The 9,948-nt window shown below is 36.4% G+C and overlaps 1 protein-coding gene across 3 annotated transcripts in view; it reads right to left on the bottom strand.

Annotated features, from left to right (window-relative positions):
* Nucleotides 1-2,120: 2,120 nt before the first annotated feature.
* Nucleotides 2,121-9,948, bottom strand: part of B3GNT2 (UDP-GlcNAc:betaGal beta-1,3-N-acetylglucosaminyltransferase 2) — a 126,914-nt gene continuing 119,086 nt past the window's right edge. For all 3 annotated transcript variants that reach the window (XM_053712057.1, XM_053712056.1, XM_053712058.1), the window contains one exon: nucleotides 2,121-5,587. In XM_053712057.1, coding sequence (XP_053568032.1) covers nucleotides 4,385-5,578 — 1,194 coding nt within the window. In that variant the 5' untranslated portion in view covers nucleotides 5,579-5,587 and the 3' untranslated portion in view covers nucleotides 2,121-4,384. The remainder of the gene's footprint in view (nucleotides 5,588-9,948) is intronic.

The raw sequence follows: 9,948 nt of genomic DNA, 5'->3' as shown, positions 1-9,948 counted from the left end.
GCGCTAGATGTACTAGGGGCCTCCTGAGTGGGCAAGACTCGTGTAGACGAAGGAGGGAATGATGCAGTACCATGCTTACTCCCCTCACTTGAGGAATCATCTTGGGCATCATTGTCATTATCACATAAATCACATTTATTTAAATGAATAGGAATTCTGGCTTCCCCACATTCAGAACACAGTCTATCTGGTAGTTCAGACATGTTAAACAGGCATAAACTTGATAAGAAAGTACAAAAAACGTTTTGAAATAAAACCGTTACTGTCACTTTAAATTTTAAACTGAACACACTTTATTACTGCAATTGCGAAAAAACATGAAGGAATTGTTCAAAATTCACCAAACTTTCACCACAGTGTCTTAAAGCCTTGAAAATATTGCACACCAATTTTGGAAGCTTTAACCCTTAAAATGACGGAACCGGAGCCGTTTTAAGCTTTAACCCCTTTACAGTCCCTGGTATCTGCTTTGCTGAGACCCAACCAAACCCAAAGGGGAATACGATACCAAATGACGCCTTCAGAAGTCTTTTATAAGTATCAGAGCTCCTCTCACATGCGACTGCATGCCATGCCTCTCAAAAACAAGTGCGCAACACCGGCGCGAAAATGAGACTCTGCCTATGCTTTGGGAAAGCCCCTAAAGAATAAGGTGTCTAAAACAGTGCCTGCCGATATTATTATATCAAAATACCCAGAATAAATGATTCCTCAAGGCTAAATAAGTGTTAATATCAATCGATTTAGCCCAAAAAAGGTCTACAGTTTAAATAAGCCCTTGTGAAGCCCTTATTTACAATCGTAATAAACATGGCTTACCGGATCCCATAGGGAAAATGACAGCTTCCAGCATTACATCGTCTTGTTAGAATGTGTCATACCTCAAGCAGCAAAGGACTGCAAACTGTTCCCCCAACTGAAGTTAATTGCTCTCAACAGTCCTGTGTGGAACAGCCATGGATTTTAGTTACGGTTGCTAAAATCATTTTCCTCATACAAACAGAATTCTTCATCTCTTTTCTGTTTCTGAGTAAATAGTACGTACCAGCACTATTTGAAAATAACAAACTCTTGATTGAATAATGAAAAACTACAGTTAAACACTAAAAAACTCTAAGCCATCTCCGTGGAGATGTTGCCTGTACAACGGCAAAGAGAATGACTGGGGTAGGCGGAGCCTAGGAGGGATCATGTGACCAGCTTTGCTGGGCTCTTTGCCATTTCCTGTTGGGGAAGAGAATATCCCCACAAGTAAGGATGACGCCGTGGACCGGACACACCTATGTTGGAGAAAAAAGTGTTTGGCAGCAGATATCCGTGCATGGACTGTGATATTAGGTACTAAATTTTACTTTTTAGTCATAAAAAGGATAACTATTTTAACCAACAGAAATGTGCTGTGAGTTAAACATGAGGCAGTGCTGACCAAATCATGTATATTTGAGGTTTCACCCTGAAGAATAATTTCCAAATGTATAGTAAATTGTGGCAACAAATATAAAGATGCAGTCATCTTTAGCAGGTACTATATTATTTATATTCATATATGGCTGCATCCTCCACCTGAAAACATTCCATTGTCACTCCCAAAATAGAGCAGAGCTAAAGGGTACAAGGGCAATGATCAGTGCCAAAGATAAAGTGTTATAAGACCAAGTTCTATCACAACATGTACTGTCCCTTATTTATTTTAAAAACATATTTCTTCAACTTTATATAGATAAATTAGAAGTTAAATTATATATTTTTGATCTTTATAAAGTTGGCATTTCAGAAAATTGCCTTTTGGGAAAAATGTCTGATTGTAAGATATTAATGTGGAGGAAGTGTACATTCCCGTGTGCAATGTACATTCCCATAGAATGTGCATGGGAAAAAGTACTTTGGGTTAATAAGAACATGGACTATCAACCTAATCCATATATGCCAATAAATGCATTACAGAGTTAAGGTTATTGGGAAAGCTATATATCACAAGTAACACTCCTTTTAACTAAAGTAAAAAGGTATACAATGCCCACTGACCATGTTTATGTCTCTTTAAAAGACAAATTCTGGTATATATCAAATAAACTTTCACTGCATCAAAACCAATAAAAGAAAATATTAAAACCAGAATCTTTTATTTTTATAACATTTTATTATGGTTGAGAACGTTTATCATTAAAAATAAATAATAGGCTGAACTATGTTTCTGAAGTACAAATTTTAGGGTGTCGATTGACCCAAAAACAGTGTTTTTAAAAAAGGGAATTTTCCCCCTTACTTTCACTGTTTTTCTAAATTACGGCATGAAAAAAGCCTGGAAATGTCATGCCCAGCTGTGTGGTATTTGTGCTGCAACAACTTCATTTTACCTAGCCATATTTACACCTTTTATATGAATTATAAGCACTATTTTCTGAGATTAATCATTTGTCTTCCCTTGATGTTGCATTTGTTACTATGCTCTGAAACTGCATTGCATGCTACAGGAAAGGAAGTTTTAAAAAAAAAAAAAAAAAAAAAAAAAAAGTTAATCTACCCTTGGGCTATACCAATGCGCTTATTTTTTTAGCATCACATTAAAAACAGAAATGTCTAAGACAAAATTAATTTTTATTGAAATGTAAGAATGTTTTGTTGCATTAGAGACTTATAGGGTATACTCTGTATTGGGGGGGGGGGGGGTTATACAGAGAGCTATATTGCATCCTTTAATATTGAGGGTCATTAAAAGGGATATGAAACCCAAAAAGTTTCTTTTGTGATTCACAAACTGCATACATTTTTTTAAAATTAAAAGTTTCCAATTTATGCACTCCACAAATTAGAGTACAATAACCATACTAAATATAACAGATAATCTGGCAATCAGAATGTAGGATCTCTGCATACAAACGTCAGGCCAGACATAGGAAAACAAAAACCTTAAAGAAAAATCACAGCTAGTATTGGAGGAAAGGGTGTGACCTATCACAGAAGCAATTATTTCTATAGGCTTGATATCTTATTCCTTACAACATAGGTTTGTCATATTACAGAGCACACAAGGAATCAACTGTAGCTAATAAAGCAGTTGTTCCTTAGATTTCATGTTGTAACAAATCCTCCAAGACCAATTAATTTAATAACCAAGTTTTAACAAAGATTTTAAGTTGGATGTACCCATACTTTGAGATGAGATCTTTTTTGTATGCATGACAAAATCTGCGCTTGGACTTACTGTGCATCAATTGTTCTAGTATTCTTGACTAACATTTTTTAATTTATATACTTTTGAGAATACAGTTGTAAAACTTGCATAAAATACATTAAACTTTTTACTATCTTCAGACTATCACTTCTGGCCATGGGAAATCTCCAACAATCTAAGTATTGTCAATCTACCTTTTTTGGGCACGTCCGATTTATATAGTCATATTTTGATCCTTGTATTATGACAGTAATTCAAATATTTTTTTTTTCTAAAACCTATATTCTACAAATCATTGTTCCAAGAAATATTGGCAAGCTGTGCATTTAAGGGACTTTGACACAAACAAAAGCACACTATGAAGCAGAGGTATACTGTGGTATTCTCTATTCATTCTCCATGGGAAAATTCTGCAGTATTATTTGACAACCCTTGTTATTCATAAAATTCCATTACAAATGGTGCTTAAACCTGGTCCCAATCCACCATGCAGGAGAACCATACAGTATATGCACCAAACTTCTATATAAAAGCCCCACCCCAAATAAAGACAACAGGTAGGAAAACTACAACACACATTTGATTAAGGTGGAAGAAATATTAGATTTTTTTTCTGCCTCTGCCATTGCTCATTTTATCAGAATTCTAAAGTAACTTAGGACATTGCAAGAACAAATTCACATAAAACGTGATTTAAAAAAAATGTTAATTTTTATACCCCTAGATAAACCCTGCCTGTAATTTTTGGTTGGTTTAGTACACTCTTGCTGGCACAATATAGAAGACTTTGATAACGAGTTGTCAGTTATTTACTTGAATGTACCAGTCTATATAACTTTTGTTTGCTGCTCCTAAGTTCAGGTGATCTACAAATAGGTGAAATCTCAAATCTGATCAAGCACTTAAAATGGAAGGTAATGCAAGTTAAAATGTGTGTTTTGCTTATCACAATATATATATATATGGTTAGGTTCTTCCAATGCCCTCAAACAGTGCACTTTCAAGGCTGATCATATGGAAAGAAACATTTCAACAAAACATGAATAGGAGACATTACTTCAAGCTAAGCGTAGACCCTGGACTCACATTTATCAAAGTCTTTGGAAACATTACAAGTGACTAAGACATGTATTATTTGCCCAGATCCGTGCAACATCTTAAGTGCAAAATTAGAGACCTTCAAAGAAGTACACTTTTCCCCCTATTGACTTAACAATTTAAGTGAGAGTCCTGTAACTGGGACCATATCTTCATCATTTCTTGAGGCTTCCTTGGATGGACTAATATTAGGTCTGTGTAGGAACAAATATTTTTCTTGTGTTTCTCATCTATATCAAATGTCCTAAACCCTTTGTGTTTTTCTGGAGCAAGACCAAGTTTTTCCAAGCACATTCCAGTGTACACATCATCAATTGGATACATAAGGACTCTAGAAGTCACATTATATAGTCGCAATGCCAAATTCCCAGCATAGAGAAAGCCACCACCCCCAGCATATGGAGGGTAAGAACCTTTGTATATACTTTCAGGAATGTAGTACTTCAGTTTCTTGTCTCTGTGAGGTCCAGCAGCCTTGATTACATCACCTATAAATAAATCTTTGGCTTTGTTTGCATCCAGCATCTTCAAGTAATCCAGAATCTGGTGGGTATTGACAAAAACATCATCATCTCCTTTAAAAATAAACTGGACATCTGAGCAGGAATGGCTTACCCATTTTAGGAAAAGAACTTCTTTTAGAGTTAAATTAAAGAATGTATCTCTATAATTCCACATTAGTATGTCCTTGTACGTTTGACTTTCAAATTTTACCATATTAGAAAGGTCTGGGTAATTATCGTCTGCTACAGTCTCTCCTAGTAAAAAGACTCTTACAACAGTCATGTTATTTATTTTTAACTCTTTTCCCCAGGACTCCCGTATAGCTTGTCTTCTATCAAATTGTGGGATTAATGATTTGATGGCCAGTAAGAGGAACGGCTTATCCTTACACTTGTCCGGCTGGTCTAACACCAAAGAATAATTCTTACATTTTAAATAATATAAAAAATCTTTGAAACGATCTGGCAAGGTTTCAAAGTCTTTAATCTCTGACTTTATATTTAGATCTATCTCACACGAATTTAAAAAGCTTGCATTAGACGTCAACATTTCCTCAATGGTGACATTGTTAAGCAAGTTCAAGATAGGGTTAAACAATCTGTCCAACTTTTGCTGTTCTTTATTCCAGTAAGCATTAACTGGGAAGACTTTCCTCCAAAAAGTATCACGTGGAATTAATAATCGTCCTTTTGAATTTTTGTCTTGGCTGTCTGTTTTTGATACTTCCAAAATGAAGTAAATGAAGAAATTTACCATCATAAGCAGTACCAGCAATCTTAATCTTCTTCTTCCAACACTCATTTCTTATACCTGAAAGGAGAAACAAATAAGTGAAAAGTTCAGACCTTTCTTGTGCAAAACCGTTCTAAGAATGAGAGATTGTTAAACATTCTGTTTCATTGCTGTAATAAAAAAAGCACTACGAAGTTGTTTATACTTAGATGAACAATGCATATTGTAAAGATTTCTATTATTTAAATCAGTGCTCGACTAATCTGTTTAAAAATTAGGAGCCAGTAACAATATTTAGGAGCCAGACAGAGGTAATTGCATATAGATATATGGAGAATAACTCAAAAAGTTAGGAGCCAGGGATAAAATTCTAGGAGCCAGTGGCTCCCTGGCTCCTGGGTTTGTCGAGCCCTGATTTAAATAGATTTTACCTTTTATTTATTTTACACTATATTTGTGCATTCTGTCAGTCCTACATGGAGGAGGAGGGCTTTACAGGAAGTTTTATCTTAGCCTGATGTCTAGTCACTTCTAGGCTAGTTTGCTCATGCCCAGAACTGACAGAATGAAAACTTAGGTTTTCAAAATTATTTGCTCTTAAAACACTGGGGAAAGGCTACACTGAGAATTTCTAAGTGCTAATTTGGCAAGAAAACAAGTTATTTGCTGTTTCTACACAATCTTTTTCTTTTTATAATTTACTTTGATTTAACATATTTGTTTTTTCCCAAAAGGAACAGAGTTTAACCAGCACATCCTACAAAAATGGTCGCTAACCACCAAGGACGTGCCTGGCACGTCCTCTGGGGTTTCAAGCTCTGGAAGAGAGATCGTGATAGCTTTCAGGGTATTGCAGCGATGCCTCAATATTGAGGCATTGTGCAATACCCTTTTTTTAACCAAACCGATGCAGAGAGGGCCACTCTGCGGCCCTCTCTGCATCGGCCAGCGATGGTGCAGATCTTTGTGGGTGGGAGCTGTAAGCAGGGTGGCGGGTAGGTGGCCCATCGCTGGAGAAGAGTTTCGGGAGTGCATAGTAGAGGGCGCGGTGGCACACGCGCCCGTTAATGTATGTGATTGTGATGGAGGGAGGGAGGGAGGGATAAGTGTTGAGGAATGGGATCAGGTGGGTATTGAGGGGGCAGCTACACTACAGAAGTTCTTTTTGTAGTTTTTTTATTTAAAAAAAAAGAAGCACATTTAGTAAACATTTGGCAGACATCTGCGGAAAAATAGCAAAGTGCTACTTGTACTTATTGCCCTATAAACTTGCAAAAAAAGCCAAAGAACATGTAAACATTGTGTATTTATAAACTCAGGACAAAATTTAAAAACTATTTAGCATGGGTGATTTTTGGTGGTTGTAGATGTGTAAGATTTTGGGGGTCAAAGTTAGAAAATCTGTTTTTTCAATTTTTTTCATCATATTTTATAAAAAATGTTTTATAGTAAATTATAAGATATGCTGAAAATAAATGGTATCTTTAGAAAGTCCATTTAATGGCAAGAAAAACTGTATATAAAATGTGTGGGTACAGTAAATGAGTAAGAGGAAAATTACAACTAAACACAAACACCGCAGACATGTAAAAATAGCCTTGGTCCTTAACGGTAATAAATTTGAAAAGTGATGTGGTAACTAAGGTGTTAATATCTGTTTAAAAGGAAGCATTAAAACAAGAGCAAGACTTGACAAACCAGGGAGTCATCTTGACATTATAAAAAGTTGCATTAGTATGAGCTGATGAGAAAATAAGCCTTAGTTTACCCTAAGCTTGAATAAAGATTACAGTTTTATCAAAAACCTTCTAAGAGGGTGCTATTGGATATATGGTGTGTCCGTTAAAGGGAGAGTCTACTTGAAAATGTGTTGTGTTTAAAAAGATAGCTAATGCTTTTACTAACCATTCTGCAGCGTTGCAAAACCAACGTGGTTATTTTAATATACTTATAAACCTCTAATTTTCTGCCTGTTTCTAAGCACCAGCTAGGCCGCCTCTTATCTTAGTGCATTTTATAAGCTTTTCACTGCCAGACAATGCTAGCTCATGTTTGTCATATAGATAACATTGTGCTCACTCATAACTAAAACTAGTGGATAAGAGTTATCCACAAGAAAGTATGCAAATGGCACTCTTATGCCCAGACTCAGAAGTAAGCGGTATTCCAAAGTTAAAACATAACTTTGGAATACCGCTTACTTCTGAGTCTGGGCATAAGAGTGCCATTTGCATACTTTCTTGTGGATAACTCTTATCCACTAGTTTTAGTTTTGAATTAATATATGCAGAGCACCAACCCACATAATAATTAATGGTGGATTACAGCACATTTGTATATTTATCAATTAAAGTGTGACCACATTATCAAAAATTAAGTGGGGATTGCCTATTTAAATAGTGCCATTGTTTCTTCTCTTTTTTTATTGTGCTCACTCATGTATGCATGACAACACTAATTGGCTAAAATGCAAGCTTTTTCACTGAGATAAGGGGCAGTCTTCAGAGGCTTAGATACAAAGTAATCACAGAGGCAAAAGTATATTAATAAAACAGTGTTGGTTAAGCAAAACTTTGTATTATCTTTTTAAACAATAACAAATAGACTGTCCCTTTAAACATTTGGGCTGACACTTAAAGGGATATGAAACCCAATCTTTTGTCTTTCAGGATTCAGATAGATGATATAATTTTAAGCAACTTTCTTACTTACTCCTTTTATAAATCTGTCTTTGTTCTCTTGGTATCATTATTTGAAAAGCAGAAAAGTAAGCTTAGGAGCGGTCGCTTTTTTGATTCAGCACCTGGCTAGCGCTTGCTGAATGGTGGGTAAATGTACCAAAAATGGGCTCCTAAGCTTACATTCCTACTTTTCAAATAAAGATACAAAGAAAAAAAGTGATACTAGGAGTAAATTAGAAAGTTGCCTAAAATTGCATGCTGTATCTGAATCATGAAAGAAAAAATTTGGATTTCATATCCCATAAGTGTGAGAATCCAGGGAAGTTCCCTTTTCTACCTACCTCAATATTGCCATACTCTTTCTTCCTTTGACCACAACTAGGAGCTGCAACATAGGAAGTGTTTTAATGCTCACTCACACCATTGCAACTTGGTTTAGTTTTAGAGCACCATTTATTTAATTTTAGATGACTAATGTGAACAATATTAAGAAATCTTTTGTAATTATACAAACTACACTCATTGCTTGACGTAACATTTTCACAAATACTCTTTTATAGTGTGGTTGGAAAAACACAGTTTACAGTAGGGCTGAAGCTAATCGACTTAATCGAAAATAATCGATAATAAAAATTGTTGTCAACAATTTTCATTATAAATTAGTTAGTCGATTAGTTGGGCTGCATGCAGCACACGTGTGCAGAGTGAGGAAGAGAGGAAGACGCGCCGTGGGACAGTTCACTTCGCTCATGCTGCGCTGTTGTAAGGTAGGTCTCCCCCCGGTTATCTAACTTAGTTTACATGCTTACTACACATGCAGGCTGCAGTGTGTCAGATCGGTCCTGTAAGAGGTGGGGGCCATCAGTGATTTATCCTGCACACTCAAACCATCGGCTCAGGAAACTTATAGTGCTAGCTAGCAGACGTCAGCGAGACTTGGGGTGCTGTCATGGTAAAGAGCTGTGTGAGGGAAAGACACACACTGTGATAAAAGCTTAAACCTAAACATAGGAAAAAGTTTGCGAACATGTGTGCTAACTTAAAGACTGGCATCTGCAGGCACCATGTTTATTTATCGCTCAAAAATATAACATGGTGCCTGCAGATGCCGGTCACTAAGTTAGAACCTAAGTTTGTAACTTTTTCCCCAATGTTTTAGGCCTAAGCTTTTATCACAGCGTGTGCCTTTCCCTCACACAGCTCTTTATCTTAGGGAGATAAAAACCGGCGTGTGTTGGGAAGGGCTGTGTGGGCGGGGGTATCAGGGACAGTCACCATTTATTCCAGCGCTTAGGAAGCCTTAGGGCGTACTGGAAGTTTCTATTTTTGTTTAAAATAAATATGTATTGGGCTTGGCTGAATGGCTTGCAGATCCTGCAAGTAATATTCCCTCCCTGGTAGTCTAGTGGGGGAGCATTTGGTCTGCACATCTGAGAGCTGGAAATTGGAGTAGAAATTAGTATGGTTTGTCTGTAGTGTACCAACACTACAGACCAACCATACTAATTGCTACTCCAATTTCCAGCTCTCACTGACTTACATCACTGAGAGCCAGCCAGAAGAAGCTATATATGGTCTGTAGTGTACCAGACAGAGGTGCAGATCAAATGCTCCCCCACTAGACTACCAGAGAGGGAATACTACTAGTACTTTTTAATATATATTGCAGGATCTGTAAATATAACTGGCACTGCAAAATTGCTATTGCACATGGTTGGCTAAAAATTGAAAATCAAAAGGTTAAGGATTATTTTTTTC

The sequence above is a fragment of the Bombina bombina genome, chromosome 4 (assembly GCF_027579735.1).
Source record: "Bombina bombina isolate aBomBom1 chromosome 4, aBomBom1.pri, whole genome shotgun sequence".
NCBI classification, from domain to species: domain Eukaryota; kingdom Metazoa; phylum Chordata; class Amphibia; order Anura; family Bombinatoridae; genus Bombina; species Bombina bombina.
The sequence above is the reverse complement of the archived record's forward strand: the minus strand, read 5'-3'. Positions and strand labels throughout refer to the sequence as shown.